At 41.5% G+C, this 17,388-nt stretch overlaps 1 protein-coding gene across 8 annotated transcripts in view; it reads left to right on the top strand.

Annotated features, from left to right (window-relative positions):
* Nucleotides 1-16,514, top strand: part of rbbp8 (retinoblastoma binding protein 8) — a 151,756-nt gene extending 135,242 nt beyond the window's left edge. For all 8 annotated transcript variants that reach the window (XM_072571266.1, XM_072571263.1, XM_072571258.1 and 5 more), the window contains 5 exons: nt 3,400-3,513; nt 6,537-6,606; nt 7,628-7,724; nt 12,886-13,027; nt 16,111-16,514. In XM_072571266.1, the coding sequence (XP_072427367.1) occupies nt 3,400-3,513; nt 6,537-6,606; nt 7,628-7,724; nt 12,886-13,027; nt 16,111-16,211 (524 nt within the window). In that variant the 3' untranslated portion in view covers nt 16,212-16,514. The remainder of the gene's footprint in view (nt 1-3,399; nt 3,514-6,536; nt 6,607-7,627; nt 7,725-12,885; nt 13,028-16,110) is intronic.
* The last annotated feature ends 874 nt before the right edge of the window (nt 16,515-17,388 follow it).

Here is a 17,388-nt window from a genome sequence, read left to right as displayed (position 1 = left end):
CCAGCAACACATTTTTCAGCCCGTACCACCTAAATGCCAATTGATACCCTAAATGGCCGACTACGCCCACTTAAGAGCCTCACTATGCTGATCCCATTAGTGCTATTCTACTAGTATTCAGGAGTTAGATGTTAATGTCAGATACCCTGCTACTCCAAAGTGTTGCAGTTTTCACCAATTGAATAGACATAGGCATTGCTGTATGGCCCAAAACCAATGACCCTCTGTAATACACTGAGGACTGATTTAAAAAGCTTTAGTTTTGTTCAGCCAGGAGTAATTGATGTTCTAATGGGACAGTAAGTCTTAGTTATGGCTGATCAGCCAGTAACTGGACGCATTATAAAGATTAGAGTAATTTCTGTGGTATTGGACGCTATTTCTCATTCACGGTTACATATTATCTCCAGACCGAGCTGAACACTGATCTTAGAGTCATAGAGATGTACAGCACAGAAAGAGACCCTTTGGTTCAGCTTGTCCGTGCAGACTAGATATCCTAACCTAATCTAGTCCCATTTGCCAGCACTTGGCCCATATCCCTCTAAACCCTTCCTATTCATATACCCATCCAGATGCCTTTTAAATGTTGTAATTGTACCAGCCTCCTCCACTTCCTCTGCCAGCTCATTCCATTCACCCTTTGTGTGAAAAAGCTATCCCTTAGGTCCCTTTTTTAAATTCTTCCCCCATACCCTAAACCAATGCCCTCTAGTTCTGGACTTCATCCTAGAGAAAAGACCTTGTCTATTTACCCTATCCATGCACCTCATGATTGTATAAACCTCTATAAGGTCACCCCTAGCCTCTGACGGTGCAGGAAAAACAGCCCCAACCTATTCAGCCTCTCTCGAAAGCTCAAAACTTCCAATCCTGGCAACATCTTTGTAAATGTTTTTTGAACCCTTTCAAGTTTCACAACATCCTTCCAATAGGAGAGAGACCAGAATTGCACACAATATTCTAAAAGGAGCCTAACCAATGTCTTGTACAACTGCAACATTACCTTTCCTACTCCTATATTTATTGGTCTGGCCAGTAAAGGGAAGCAAACCAAATGCCTCCTTCACTGCTATCTACCTGTGACTCCACTTTCAAGGAACTCTCCAGGACCTTACCATTTAAGTGTGTAAGTCCTGTTCTGATTTGCTTTTCCAAAATGCAGCACCTCACGTTTATCTAAACTAAGTTCCATCTGCCACTCCTCAGCCCATTGTCCCATCTGATCAAGATTCCCATTGTACTCAGAGGTAACCTTCTTTGCTGTCCTCTGTACCTCCAATTTTGTTGTCATCTGCAAACTTACTAACTATATCTCCTATGTTCACATACAAATCATTTGTATAAATGTGAAAAAGCAGTGGACCCAGCACCGATCCGTGTGGCACTCCACTGGTCACAGGCCTCCAGTCTGAAAGGCAACCCTCCACCACCATCCTCTGTCTTCTACTTCAAGCCAGTTCTGCATCCGAATGGCTTGATTCCAAGAATAGGTTCCTATGGTCATTTTTGGTATGGGAAACAAAAGGGAAAAAAAATATAAAAGACGTGCAAAACAATATTTAAAAAATAACTGTCCTTCCCTTTACTATACATTACAGTCCTGTTAGATTGACCAAACTCCATTTAATGGCAGAAGTTGGTTGGTGGAGCTAGACTCCCAGAACTACTTGCACTGACTGACTTCTGCCACTAGATGGAGGCCATTTGTCTCAGTTTGAATTCAGGAGCAAAGAGAAGATAGACCTGAAGCTGAAAAGTAAGAACAAAGAAGTAAGACTGGGACAAAGCAAAGCCCAGCACCAGAAAAACCGGAAGATTGAATCAGGAGTGCAGGCAGCACCAGACACATATCTGTGATGTGCAACTCTGATGCCCGTGCTCAACTTCAATGCTGTCAACTGATGGAAACAATGTTAAAGTGAAAATGGCAATTGGAGGCAGGAAAAACAGGCTTCAATGGAATTAACAGCATTCAAACAAAATGACATGAAGTGCTTCAATTTAAAGCACTGATTGAGTGCACATGTTGAAGTGCAAAGAGATAAGGATTCATGTTTTAGATGAGGAAATGTTGATAGCTTAGATATAATTTCTTGCAAAAAATAGCTAAGTTGGAATAATCTTCTGAGGAAAGCTGTGTAAGAGAGAGAATGTAATTAATTTCAGAAAGACAATGAATACCTTATGGAAAACCAAACATTTGAAGGGTGAGAGATAATGTTTCAATTTGTCTTCATGGATAAATGCATGTCTCTTTCTGAGCCTGTACAATGCTTTGTTTCAAAGTATTGTGATTCCAATTATTACTGGACAGATCCAAGACTTAAATGTGCCTTGGTAGATCATCATTTTTGGTTTTAACAAGGGTTTTCTTCTCTGAAACACAAGCATGCAAAGCTGAAATTATTTGATTTTAGTAATAATAAAGAATTTAGTACCCAAATGAACAGAGAAAATAGAATAAACCGAACTATTTATATATGATATAACTTTAAAGATTTCAAGCACTCAGTAAAATGCAATCCCATTCATCAAAGCAGCACTACTTTATAATATTCATACCAGAGAGAATTCCCTTCCCCGTCAAATCAGTACGGCTTAATTTCCCTGCGCTTCAGTTTCCTGGTCATGAGAATCTTAATTGTCTCTCCTTTGGATCTTCATACAACTGAGCTTAGACTTTCCCAGCTTCAAACATCCCTTCAGGATTTTAACTAAAAGCTTCTGGTCTGGAACTTTAAAACTAAACTCCATTCATGGAAGTAATCTATTTTCTAACTGTTCTGAACAATGCTCCTTCTTTAGGAGTAGCTGTTTTTCAACCAAGATGCCTGTAACTCTACTAAACTGATACTAAAAAACTAAGCTACGAGTGTTTCCCTTGGCTAAAAGCACAATTCTTGAATTTTCTAGCTGACGCCAAATGCACAACTGTTCTGTTCACTTGTAAAACTCACCCAATGAAATCAAAACCCACTACACTCTGGGAAGTCTCTCTCTCTCATACTGTGCTTTATATGAAATCACTATAGCTACAAAAATATTTACAGGTTAATCATTCAACATCCTAACATAGAGAGGCCAAACCCACATATTATCAGTTGGAAATCACAAAGCTTGGGTAAATGGTATTGAAATATGTAAGAATCAAATGCCTTAGATCGCAAAAGAGTATTGAGGAAAAGCTTAAGTTACATGTATGAAAAAGATCTATTCTGGGTGCTCATTGGCTTGTTTGTTTAGCATAAGTGTCCCATTTACTCCAATTAACAGTTAAGTACTTATTAGCTCCATAGCTTAGCTTTGCATCTCAACATTCTCAAAACAGTGAATAATGACAAACATAAATTCCTTTGCTATTTTGTAATTAATTGTTTTTGTTTATTTTTGCTGCAGGAAGCAGACATGTTATGGGTGAAAGTCTTGCTGAGGTCTTTGACCGTACTGCTTATGGAGAATATGAATCGTATCCTGAAGAAATGAAGAGTCCACATAATGTATATGACAATGGTAATCTGGATTTTGGGATCAAATGATATTTCTGTCCAGGTGACATAGTAGGCAATAGTACAATGTCGCACTGGCACATTCTAACCTGGAAGTCCCTTTGTTTTTAGTTGTAAATATTTCCTTAATTTGTATCATGTGCCAGCAACAGGAATGGTAGAATTAACTAATAAAGGACCAGTAAAATTAATCAGACTTTCTGCTAGTGAATATTATCTAGTTATGTCTAGCGAAAAGTGTCATTGGTCGTTGGATAAAACCTGAGGTGCGTTTTTACTAAATATCCTATTAGCAGTCATTGTCTTTACTCAGCAATAAAGAATGACTACCTGGACAAAATAGGGTAACTCGTGACAGTGGAATACTGGCATGGCACAGGAAATGAAAGGAAATGTTTAAAAAATATCATTCGCAGTACCTGATCTAAATTCCATTTTAATCTCCCTTTCAATTTGATTTAGATTTTCAATTAAATATTGAATTTTAAGATGTCAAGTAGATAAGATAGTGAGGAAGGCGTTTGGTATACTTTCCTTTATTGGTTAGAGTATTAAGTACAGGAGTTGGGAGGTCAGGGCTGTACAGGACATTGGTTAGGCCTCTTTTGGAATATTGCAGGCAATCCTGGTCTCCTTCCTATCGGCACGATGTTGTGAAACTTGAAAGGGTTCAGAAAAGATTTACAAGGATGTTGCCAGGATTGGAGGATTTGAGATGTTGAATAGGCTTAGGCTGTTTTCCCTGGAGCGTCAGAGGCTGAGGGGTGACCTTAGAGGTTTATAAAATCATGAGGGGCATGGATAAGATAAATAGACAAAGTCTTTTCTCTGGCTGGGGGCCAATCCAGAACTAGAGGGCAAAGATATAAAAGAGACCTAAGGGGTAGCTTTTTCATGCAGAGGGTGGTGTGTGTATGGAATGAGCTGCCAGAGGAAGTGGTGGAGGCTTTTACAATTGCAACATTTAAAAGGCATCCAAATGGGTATATGATTAGGAATGGTTTGAAGAGATATGGGCCAGGTGCTGGCAGGTGGGACTAGATTAGGTTGGGATATCTGGTTGGCATGGACAAGTTGTACCGAAGGGTCTGTTTCAGTGCTGTACGTCTCTTTGACTCTATGACTCGATAAGAATATGTCATGAGTGAATAGTTATTATCCACTCAAAAGCACACAAGTCCTTTTCTGGAACATGTTGTTTAAAGAGAGAAAATGGAGATTGCGGTTCATATTTTTAGACCACAGGGCTGTAAAAATATAATGTAACATCTATAAATGAGTGTTAAAGATAAAGGGCACAGCTATCCACGTTTGTCGGTGACTTGAAATGTTATTTGTTGAGTTGAGCCCAAATTGTTCTCAGACAGTTTCATGAGAGGTTTATCAACTCTATGGTGTGCAATTTGGAAAATCCTACATTAAGAAGGATGTTAAAACCATGCAGAGAATGAATAAAGTTTCAAAGGGTTTTCATGAAGTACAGTATTTTGGGAGAAACTGTTTAGCATATTGGTAACTGGAAGGTATAAATTCAACATGATCAGGAAAACAGAAATGGTTAGTGGAAAGATCTGTGGACACAAACGATCCTATCTGAAGTAGTAGAAATTAATATTTTAACACTTAGGTTGAGCAAAAACGAAGTAATACATGGAGAAACAGCAAATGAATAGAAATAAAAGTCATCATTGTAAATGTGACCGGTCCAGTGGCTGCCTCTTGTACTGTAAAGTTTTTTTTGTTTTATACCCATTGATGTATCCACATGCTCAAAGATTCAGGACAGCAATTTGTATAAGTAGTAAAGCAGTAGATGTGGTGTATATGGATTTTAGCATGGCGTTCGATAAGGTACCCCATGGCAGGCTAATGCAAAAACTACAGAGGTATGGCATTGAGGGTGCATTAGAGGTTTGGATTAGGAATTGGCTGGTTGGAAGAAGACAGAGGGTAGTAGTTGATGGTATAGGTTCATCTTGGAGCGCAGTTACTAGCGATGTTCCACAAGGATCTGTTTTGGGACCATTGCTGTTTGTCATTTTTATAAATGACCTGGAGGAGGGGCTTGAAGGCTGGGTGAGCAAGTTTGAGGATGACACGAAAGTCGGTGGAGTTGTGGACAGCGAAGAAGGATGTGGCAGGTTACAGCGGGATAGAGATAAGTTGCAGAGCTGGGTAGTAAGGTGGCAAATAGAATTCAATGTAACTAAGTGTGAAGTCATTCACTTTGGTAGGAGTAACAAGAAGATGGATTACTGGGCTAATGGTAGACTACTTGGTAGTGTGGATGAGCAGAGGGATCTTGGTGTCCATGTACACAGATCTTTGAAAGTTGCCACCCAGGTAAATAGTGCTGTGAGGAAGGCATATGGTGTACTGGGCTTTATTGGTAGAGGAATTGAGTTCTGGAGTCCTGAGGTCATGTTACAGTTGTATAAGACTCTGGTGCGGCCTCATCTGGAGTATTGTGTGCAGTTTTGGTCGCCATATTATAGGAAGGATGTTGAGGCATTGGAATGAGTGCAGAGGAGGTTTACCAGGATGTTGCCTGGCATGGTAGGAAGATCGTATGAGGAAAGGCTGAGGCACTTGGGGCTTTTCTCATTGGAGAAAAGAAGGTTTAGGGGAGATTTGATAGAGGTGTACAAGGGGTTTAGATAGGGTCGACAGTGAGAACCTTTTTCCGCATATGAAGTCAGCTGTTACTAGGGGACACAGCTTTAAATTAAGGGGTGGTAGGTATAGGACAGATGTTAGGGGTAGATTTTTTACTCAGCGGGTTGAGAGTTCATGGAATGCCCTGCCAGTAGCAGTGGTGGACTCTCCCTCTTTATGGTCATTTAAGCGGGCATTGGACAAGCATATGGAGGTTATTGGGCTAGTGTAGGTTAGGTGGGCTTCGGTCGGCGCAACATCGAGGGCTGAAGGGCCTGTACTGCGCTGTATTTTTCTATGTTCTATGTTCTAAGTATGTAAATGATGGCAGAATTGACATTTTATGCAAACACTTGACTTTTTTCTTTTCAGTATTTCAAGAAGATCCAGGGAAAACAAAAAATGAATCTTTTGCACAGCCTTATTTGAACTCTGGGCAAAGGTAACAAATAATCACCAAGGTTAATGTTGTAGTCTAGACATAATGTACCCTGATGCAACTAAAAGCTTAATTTTCATACTTCAACCTTTGATCTTCGTACTTGGTGTAAGAAAAATAGGCTGCTGGTTTTATTGGGGGTAAAGGAGACTATTTATCTATGATCTGGATGGACACATGCATTCTTTTGTCAATGTCATATTGCTTTAAGTATCTCCGGCTTAGTGCTGTTCAGTTGGTGACATGATCTAGAGAATGTAAATTCGACACATCCAGGGGAATGCGGGACTGAGAATTCCATCAACACTGCTGTTGTCTGCAGTATAGACATGAATTATACATCCTACTTTCTTTCCATGAGACTCAATCAGAGACCCTATTGGCCGAAGCAACACTAAGAAAGTGGCTGTCGTGTCCATGAATGCTTCATTTGAGTGCTTTTTCCAAAAAAAGTCACTAAGTAATTGCCGACCGTATTGTCACCTAAATTACAATATTTATCCAGCTACTGTTTCATATAGTGCAGCTCTTTGTATGCGTTTCATCCTTTGGTTCTTCATCCTTTGGTTCCTGAAAGATCTTTCATTTTCCAAAATGTAAATACACTTTCCATTTACTTTTGGAGATGTTAAATAAAATAGTGTTATTACATATTTATTATTGTGAACGGATATATTGATGAAAAATACATAAACATTTTTCAATTCATAATACATTTTTACCAAAACTATTGATCTGTTTTAACTTCCTGGAATCCTGAAAAAGTATTACATTTTCTTCTAGTCGTATATAAAAGTTGGGGAGAGAAGTGTACTGCATACCTTCTTCATCCCAACCAAGTGTATCTTAAATTTTGTTGTGTTTCATGGAAGGTTCATGAAATTATTGCATTTAATTTAATGTTTTTAACAAGTCGAATTATCTTTAAACTGTGCAATAGCAAATACACGTCATAGCAATCTTAAATAATTGTAAGATCACAAAATATTTATTAAATATTGTACCTTAATAATTTACTGAATAGGAAGAATACAGTTTTAAACTTCCCTCATGTTGAGGTGGTCCGTAACAAAGAAGAGAGAAGAAAATTGTATGGGCACACGTGCAAGGAATGTGATGTTGTAAGTACTGGTTAAACATATTCTAAGACTTGTTCTGGGGCTCTAGTTTATTTACTTTGTTTCATGTTTATGGCTCAAAAATCACCCTTTTGTAACCAAAGGTGAAATCTTAAAAAAATTATTTCATTCCAGCCTGTTCTTTCTATTCATTTGTAATAAATAATACCAAATACAAGAATTTTCTGATTTTGTTTTAGATCTGAACTTTTTTAAAGACATGGACATCTAACAGCACATAAAAGTAAATATTCAATTAATATAGGACCATATTTACTTAGGCTTTATTATTAGAATTCCATAAGGTAAAAAAAATGACTGCACATGTTGGAAACCAGATTCTGGATTGGTGGTGCTGGAAGAGCAAAGCAGTTCAGGCAGCATCCAAGGAGCAGCGAAATCGACGTTTCGGGCAAAAGCCCTTCATCAGGAATAAAGGCAGAGAGCCTGAAGCGTGGAGAGATAAGCTAGAGGAGGGTGGGGGTGGGGAGAAAGTAGCATAGAGTGCAATGGGTGAGTGGGGAGGGGATGAAGGTGATAGGTCAGGGAGGAGAGGGTGGAGTGGATAGATGGAAAAGGAGATAGGCAGGTAGGACAAGTCATGGGGACAGTGCTGAGCTGGAAGTTTGGAACTAGGGTGAGGTGGGGGAAGGGGAAATGAGGAAACTGTTGAAGTCCACATTGATGCCCTGAGGTTGAAGTGTTCCGAGGCGGAAGATGAGGCATTCTTCCTTCAGGCGTCTGGTGGTGAGGGAACGGCGGTGAAGGAGGCCCAGGACCTCCATGTCCTCAGCAGAGGGGGAGGGGGTGTTGAAATGTTGGGCCACGGGGCGGTGTGGTTGATTGATGCGGGTGTCCCGGAGATGTTCCCTAAAGCGCTCTGCTAGGATGCGTCCAGTCTCCCCAATGTAGAGGAGACCGCATCGGGAGGAACAGATACAATAAATGATATTAGTGGAATTGCAGATAAAACTTTGGATGTGGAAGGCTCCTTTAGGGCCTTGGATAGAGGTGAGGGAGGAGGTGTGGGTGCAGGTTTTACAGTTCCTGCGGTGGCAGGAGAAGGTGCCAGGATGGGACGGTGGGTTGTAGGGGGGGCGTGGACCTGATCATGTGGTCACGGCGGGAAAGGTCTTTGCGGAAGGTGGAAAGGGGTGGGGAGGGAAATATATCCCTGGTGGTGGGGTCTTTTTGGAGTTGGCGGAAATGTCGGCGGATGATTTGGTTTATGCGAAGATTGGTAGGGTGGAAGGTGAGCACTAGGGGTGTTCTGTCCTTATTACGGTTGGAGGGGTGGGGTCTGAGGGCGGAGGTGCGGGATGTGGACGAGATGCATTGGAGGGCATCTTTAACCACGTGGGAAGGGAAAGTGCGGTCTCTAAAGGAGGCCATCTGGTGTGTTCTGTGGTGGAACTGGTCCTCCTGGGAGCAGATGTGGCGGAGGAATTGGGAATATGGAATGGCATTTTTGCAAGAGGTAAGGTGGGAAGAGGTGTAATCCAGGTAGCTGTGGGAATTGGTGGGTTTGTAAAAAAATGTCAGTGTCAAGTTGGTTGTCGTTAATGGAGATGGAGAGGTCCAGGAAGGGGAGGGAGGTGTCAGAGATGGTCCAGGTAAATTTAAGGTCAGGGTGGAATGTATTGGTGAAGTTGATAAATTGCTCAACCTCCTCACGGGAACACGAGGTGGCGCCAATGCAGTCATCAATGTAGCGGAGGAAGAGGTCGGGAGTGGTGCCGGTGTAATTACAGAAGATCAACTGTTCTACGTAGCCAACAAAGAGACAGGCATAGCTGGGGCCCATACGTGTGCCCATGGCTACCCCTTTGGTCTGGAGGAAGTGGGAGGATTCGAAGGAGAAATTGTTAAGGGTGAGGACCAGTTCAGCCAAACGAATTGAGTGTGTCGGTGGAAGGGTGCTGTTGGGGACATCTGGAGAGGAAAAAACGGAGGGCTTGGAGGCCCTGGTCATGGCGGATGGAGGTGTAGAGGGATTGGATATCCATGGTGAAGATGAGGCGTTGGGGGCCGGGGAAACTGAAGTCTTGGAGGAGGTGGAGGGCGTGGGTGGTGTCTCGAACGTATGTGGGGAGTTCCTGGACTAGGGGGGAATAGTACAGTGTCCACAGCTACCTGGATTACACCTCTTCCCACCCTAACTCTTGCAAAAATGCCATCCCGTATTCCCAATTCCTCCGCCTCCGCCGCATCTGCTCCCAGGAGGACCAGTTCCACCACAGAACACACCAGACAGCCTCCTTCTTTAGAGACCGCAATTTCCCTTCCCATGTGGTTAAAGATGCCCTCCAACGCATCTCGTCCACGTCCCACACCTCCACCCTCAGACCCCACCCCTCCAACCATAACAAGGACAGAACGCTCCTGGTGCTCGCCTTCCACCCTACCAACCTTCGCATAAACCAAATCATCCGCCGACATTTTCGCCACCTCCAAAAAGACCCTACTACCTGGGATATATTTCCCTCCCCACCCCTTTCCGCCTTCCACAAAGACCGTTCCCTCCGTGACCATCTGGTCAGTTCCACGCCCCCCCCACAACCCACCCTCTCATCCTGGCACCTTCCCCTGCCACTGCAGGAATGGTAAAACCTGCGCCCACACCACCTCCCTCACCTCTATCCAAGGCCCTAAAGGAGCTTTCCACAAGTATCAAAGTTTTATCTGCATATCCACTAATATCACTTATTGTATCCGTTGCTCCCGCTGCGGTCTCCCCTACATTAGGGATACTGGACGCCTAGGGAGACTGGACGCCTCCCAGCAGAGCGCTTTAGGGAACATCTCCGGGACACCCGCACCAATCAACCACACCGCCTCGTGGCCCAACATTTCAACTCCCCCTCCCACTCTGCCGAGGACATGGAGGTCCTGGGCCTCCCTCACCACCAGACGCCTGGAGGAAGAACGCCTCATCTTCCACCTCGGAACACTTCAACCCCAGGGCATCAATGTGGACTTCAACAGTTTCCTCATTTCCCCTTCCCCCACCTCACCCAAGTTCCAAACTTCCAGCTCAGCACTGTCCCCATGACTTGTCCGGACTTGTCCTACCTTCCTATTTCCTTTTCCACCTATCCACTCCACCTTCTCCTCCCTGACCTATCACCTTCATCCCCTCCCCCACTCACCTGTTGTACTCTATGCTACTTTCTCCCCACCCCCACCCTCCCTCTAGCTTATCTCTCCACACTTCAGGCTCTCTGCCTTTATTCCTGATGAAGGGCTTTTGTCCGAAACGTCGATTTCGCTGCTCCTTGGATGCTGCCTGAACTGCTGTGCTCTTCCAGCACTACTAATCCAGAATATTAGAATTCCATGTCAAGAGAGGGAAGGATAAAAGTCAAAGCTGGATTTTGTCAGATCCCTGTGATTCTCCTGTCCATCCAAACCTTTTGATGAACGTATGCAAATCTGAGATGGTGTGATGCAATGTAAGCCCCACCCTTATGCCTTTCGTAGTGCTTGGGCAGTAAAAGTCCCAGCTGTTTAGTGTTGCGAAGCATTAGAGGTGAATACTTTTGTTGACAGTCTGTGTTTCTTCTCTTCAGCTAGTTACTATGTGAATCTGGGTTGATATAAATAATTCATCAAGTCTATTGAGGAGATGTTTTGAATAATTCATGCTATGTGTGTGACCCAGTTACTCTGGCACTAACTTAGACACAATCCATTTTATGTAAATTGCCTCACCCTCGAACTTCTAATCGAGCCATTGATACCTTAAGCAATGGTGATTTGGAGATGCCGGTGTTGGACTGGGGTGTACAAAGTTAAAAATCACACAACACCAAGTTATAGTCCAACAGGTTTGATTGGAAGCACAGTAGCTTTAGGAGCGACGCTCACTACCACCTGATGAAGGAGTGTCGCTCCGAGAGCTGGTGTGCTTCCAATTAAACCTGTTGGACTATAACTTGGTGTTGTGTGATTTTTAAGCAATTGTGTGCAAGTCTGTCAACACCATGGCTATATTGGCCCTGCAAACCTTAGGAAATTTTAGGCTAGCATCTTTACTATCATACTTTTAAAACTATATATATTGATGGTGACAAACCCTGCTTAAGGATGGATTTTAAGACCTACACCATCACCCTCCATCTTCCTGTCAGCTAACCTCATATTAATAGGATTCTTATTCAGTACTTAACTTTCCCTGATACTGATTTAGGGTGCATGATACTATTTTTTGAACAACTGCACACAAATTTTGAAAGAAAATTGTGATTTTGATTGTAAACAAGATTGTTTTCTGATGTGGTAGTAGAATTTCTAAGATGCCAAAGCACTTTGTAGTTGAATGGTACGAAGTTGATTTGATAACCCACAATGCAAGTTCTAAGACTCAGGAGACCAGCTGTATCACTACACACAGAAGGAGGATCCTTGTTTCATGCTGCTCTTCCCTGCTCCTGATGGTTTGTTTCAAAGGGACTGCATGTAGTCGAGCGTCAGTGCAGTACTTTGAATCGCATTGGTGTATGCAATTAGCAAGGGATACACATGGTTATCATTCCCTAACGTTTAGTAATCAGATATAGGGCTATAAGTAAAATAAAAATGCAAGAAGCAGTTAAATAGATACGTTTCCTTGAAGGATGAAAATGTTTTACCAATAAAGGAACAACAGTAAATCATAATTTCTCCCTCCCCTTGCCTGCCAGAATGGGCAGTTATGCTATTTATTATTTTCTTTCTATAATTGAACCATTTTTAAAACTCTAAGCATAGTGTAATCTAATCATTACTGGATTTATCTAATTTCAAATCCTTGGTAGTATTCTGTAGTTTGTGTTTTTGTGATTGTGTGTTATGTGAATTGTACTGTGATGTAACCTTGGGGAAGGGGCACCAATTCCAACAGTCATTGATAGTATATTGTTAATTAGAAGAACAAAAGAAAGTGACTTCTTTGACCAGATTTTTTTTTTCCCTTTTTATCCTCCCATCTATTGTTTCAATGTATGTTATGTTCTCAACTAAGTTTTGGTGCTCAGAACTATTTGAAGTCCCACTGAGAACTATTTGAAAATGGAAGGAGAGAGTTGTTATCGACGAAGAGTATTGTTCTACTTTGCAACTTGCAATTTGAAGTGCAAGAATACAGTCTATGTTGTATATTCTAATTCATTCACCTTTATTTAAGTATTATGCAGATCTACCAGAGGAAGAAAGATTGAAAAAGTTGGCAAACTGCTCCAGGCATAGATTCCGGTACATCCCACCAAACACACCTGAGAATTTCTGGGAGGTAGGGTTCCCCTCAACACAAACCTGTGTTGATCGAGGTGAGAAAGTACAGAGTAACTTGGTGGGGCAGTCAAGTTTGTTTGTTCTTTTTAGTGATAACTACATTCTTACATATAACTCTGTTTGCTTTTGACAGTGTTCATTTAACGTTTTTATTTTTAAATTAATCGGGGAAACCATTTTAATATTGTTCTCCTGGTTTGGGACTTGAGACAGTGCTGCCTCAGGGAAACCTGATGTGACGTGTCTCATCGGCGTTATTAGTTATTCTTAAGGAATAACATAATTTGGAAATGCTAATATTGCAAAGTGCGAATTCTAATGCAAAACTTGTCTCTTAATGGGTTAGGCCTAATAAAGTGATGGCAAAAGTGAGGACTGCAGATGCTGGAAATCAGAGTCTAGATTAGAGTGGTGCTGGAAATGCACAGCATCCGAGGAGTAGGAAAAATCGACATTTCGGGCAAAAGCCCTTCATCAGGAATGAAGGCAGGGAGCCTCCGGGGTGGAGAGATAAATAGGAGGGGGGGTGAGGCTGGGGAGAAGGTAACAAAGAGTACATTAGGTGGATGGAAGTGATATGTCAGAAGGGAAGGTGGAGCGGATAGGTGGGAAGGAAGATTGGCAGGTAGGACAGGTCATAAGGACAGTGCTGAGCTGGAAGTTTGGAATTGGGGTAAGATGGGGGGAGGGGAAATGAGGAAACTGGTGAAGTCCACATTGATGCCCTAGGGCTGAAGTGGTTGAAAAAAACTCCAATTTTTCCTGCTCCTCAGACGCTGCCTGACCTATTGTGTTTTTCCAGCACCACTCTAATCTGGACTCTAATAAAGTGATGACCAGACAGACAAAAGTCATGTGGTACCAGCTGGTATCAGATCTCCATAACAGCATTTAGCCAGTCCCATTTCTCAGGTTTTATCCCACAGTCCAAAAATTTCTTTCCATTCAGGTGTTTATTCAATTCCCCTCTGAAACTCTTGCATTACAGTGTGCCGAATAGATACGGATGTCATGCTGATCTGGTTAATACAAGTTCCTTTACGTTTGTTAGGATTTTTAAAAAACTATATAGAGTTTCACACTGACTTTGATTGTCCTTGTGTTTCTTCATGTTTATGGTTTCTTGAAAGAAGCACTTGTACTGATCCTTGTTTAGGGGTCACTCGTTAAATTACAAAATAATGCACTCAAAATATTTAAATCAAATTTATAGCCAAATATGTGTGACCAAGTCACTACGACTACGGTACAATGTTAAAATGTAAATTAAAATACTTTCTTGTAACAACATCTCAGTGGAGAATAAGGTGCGTTAACAGAAACTTTGTTATTCATAGCAGTCACATAGCTGGTCTGAAAACACTTTGCCACATAATGCAGCCACTTCTCAGTGTGCATCCATGCCGAGGTACAGGAGAATTAACACTTCTACATTTATGGAGTTCAGGATATTGGGAGGCTGAATAAATTTGATTTCATGCCTTTAGGCCAATATCTTTAACATTATGAAAAAGATATTTGATGTTCCAACGTTCTAATTGTTCTAGAGCTAGTATAACTTGCCATATCTATCTTCACTTGATCTCTTGGAGATCATTGTATAGTTAGTTTGCTATATTTTATTCTGGGAATACAGCAGTTAGTTTGACACTTCGGATAAGCTATTGGGAAAGAGAGAGCTATGAATTAGAGGCAGACAGACCGTAAAGGGCAGTGAGAATAGTGGGAGACAGATGATTGGCTTGGGGAATTATTGTGAAGTCATGCAAGGCAATCTGCTTGAAATGGGGAGTAAAGCATGGTAATTAGCTTGCACATTCTCCCCATGTCTGCGTGGGTTTCCTCCGGGTGCTCCGGTTTCCTCCCACAGTCCAAAGACGTGCAGGTCAGGTGAATTGGCCATGCTAAATTGCCCATAGGGTTAGGTGCATTAGTCAGAGGGAAATGAGTCTGGGTGGGTTGCTCTTCAGAGGGTCGGTGTGGACTGGTTGGGCCAAAGGGCCTGTTTCCACATTGGAGGGAATCTAATCAAATCTAAAAAAAAATTACTTTTACCCTGGAAAGACCAAGTTTGAGTGAACTCAGCAAAACTGATCACAGTAGTTGTGCTATCTTCATGTAACTGTAAAATAAAGATCTTGGACAGAATGAAGAAGTAAACATCATGAGTATTAAATCAAGGTTGCAAGTATAATGCAAAATGATACTTTTCTATGGTGAAATCCATTTATTTTGACACATAAATGCGTGGTGCTGCATTTTGGCAAGCAAATCTTAGCAGGACTTATACACTTAATGGTAAGGAGTGACCTTGAAGTACAGGTTAGTAGCTCCTTGAAAGTGGAGTTGCAGGTAGATAGGATAGTACAGAAGATGTTTGGTATATTTTCCTTTATTGGTCAGAATATTGAGTACAAGAGTTGGGAGATCATGTTGCAGCTGTACAGGACATTGGTTAGGCCACTGTTGGAATACTGTGTGCATTTCTGGTTTCCTTCCTATTGGAAAAATGTTGTGGTACTTGAACGGGTTCAGAAAAGATTTACAAGGATGTTAGCAGAGTTGGAGGATTTGAGCTATAGGGAGATGTTGAATAGGCTGGGGCTGTTTTCCCTGGAGTGTCAGAGGCTGAGGGGTGACCTTATAGAGGTTTATAAAATCATGAGGGGCATGGATAGGGTAAATAGACACAGTCTCTTCTCTGGAGTGGGAGAGTCCAGAACTAGAGGGCATAGATTAGGGTCAGAGGGGAAAGATAAGAGAGACCTAAGGGGCAACTTTTTCACACAGAAGATGGTATGTGTATGGAATAAGCTGCTAGAGGCAGTAGTGGAGACTAGTACAATTGCAACATTTAAAAGGCATCTGGATGGGTATATGAATAGGAAGGGTTTGGAGGGATATGGGCCAGGTGCTGGCAGGTGGGACTAGATTGGGTTGAGATATCTGGTCAGCATGGACGGGTTGGATCGTAAGGTCTATTTCCATGCTGTACATCTCTGACTCTATCCTTTTCCATTGAGAGCTGACATTGCACCACCTAGTTGTATTTCATTTAAATTGCAACTTGAAGTAACCAAATCTCTCAAAATCAAGTATGTCTGCCATTGATCCTCAGGTTACATCAAAGAAGAAAGCTCACCTTGTCAGCGCCCAAGACGGAGGCGTCCTTACAATCCAACATTTCTACCAAAGGACAAGGAACAGAATATGACTTAGTTATTTGAGTAAAAGAGAACATCAAAAAAGTCTGCATTGAAGAATACAAAAACCTTTTTTTGCTTTAAATCTTATATTGAGAAATTGTTATCCAGTGCTTTTAGTAGCAGCCTGTGAATCTAGTCTTTTCTTTCTATATTTAAATTATGATTGCTTTTCATCTGTATATTAGGTGGAAATGTTGGCATTTGCACAATCTGCATAAGATATGGTGCTATTTGTTGCACTGGACAAATATACAGTTAATAAGTGTCTAGAAATTCAACTTGAATTTTTGAATGTATATTAAAATTGTAGTGTTCATTTGATAATTTGTCATAAATAACACATTAGTACAAACTAATAAAGAAAAACTGCCCTTGAACACAAGTTTGTTCATCAAATAATCTTAATGCAACAAGTAAGCAGATTAAATAATGACTCTTGAGTGCTGATCATTATCCACCTGGCCAATGAAGAACAGTACAGTCTCTTCTGAGTTAGTGATAGCCCTACGGCTGAAGTCACTGCATTCCAGGTAACTGAAAGCTTCTCATTCATCTCCAAATGGAGGATAAGGGTTCTTCGTACTGATTTCTACTCCGTACCAGTTGCTTGAAATTAAGCATTTCTGAAAGAAAGATGAACCTGTTTGTGATTAATATCCTGACTGCTTTTATTGCTAAGATTAACAAATGAACAGTGACAACTCTGGTGCGGTACTAGGGGCTGACTGGCCTCTTGAGAGCCATTTAGAAGTTCAGTGCAAGCATGAGTGTGAAAATTTAAAAAGTAAACCAATTAATTCTGACAGAGGGCACAAGATACTCTTTGACTTGTGGGGTCGTCTGATGTCTATTACTCAGCAGTATCATTTCTAACACAACTGAAAGACATTGCTAACAGTTGGGAGTGTAGCAGGGAGTGGGAGAACCAAGAAAGAGAAAAACAATCTACTTTGCCTTATACTTACTAATCCATCTGTGGGATCAGCATCTGTCTATGAAAGCATTGATTAAAAATGACTAAAATGGAAATTGTGTGATAAGAAACTTAGTGCATACCTCGGGTACCCTCCATAGTGTTGTTTCACTTTGCTAAATGGGATAAATTTTAAACAGATCTTCAATCTCAGAACTTTGCATCAATGAGGCAGATCTTATGACCTCATGGCCTATCATATCCCTCACTCGGTCAA

The sequence above is a fragment of the Chiloscyllium punctatum genome, chromosome 5, assembly GCF_047496795.1.
Source record: "Chiloscyllium punctatum isolate Juve2018m chromosome 5, sChiPun1.3, whole genome shotgun sequence".
Classification (NCBI taxonomy): Eukaryota; Metazoa; Chordata; class Chondrichthyes; order Orectolobiformes; family Hemiscylliidae; genus Chiloscyllium; species Chiloscyllium punctatum.
The sequence above is the reverse complement of the archived record's forward strand: the minus strand, read 5'-3'. Positions and strand labels throughout refer to the sequence as shown.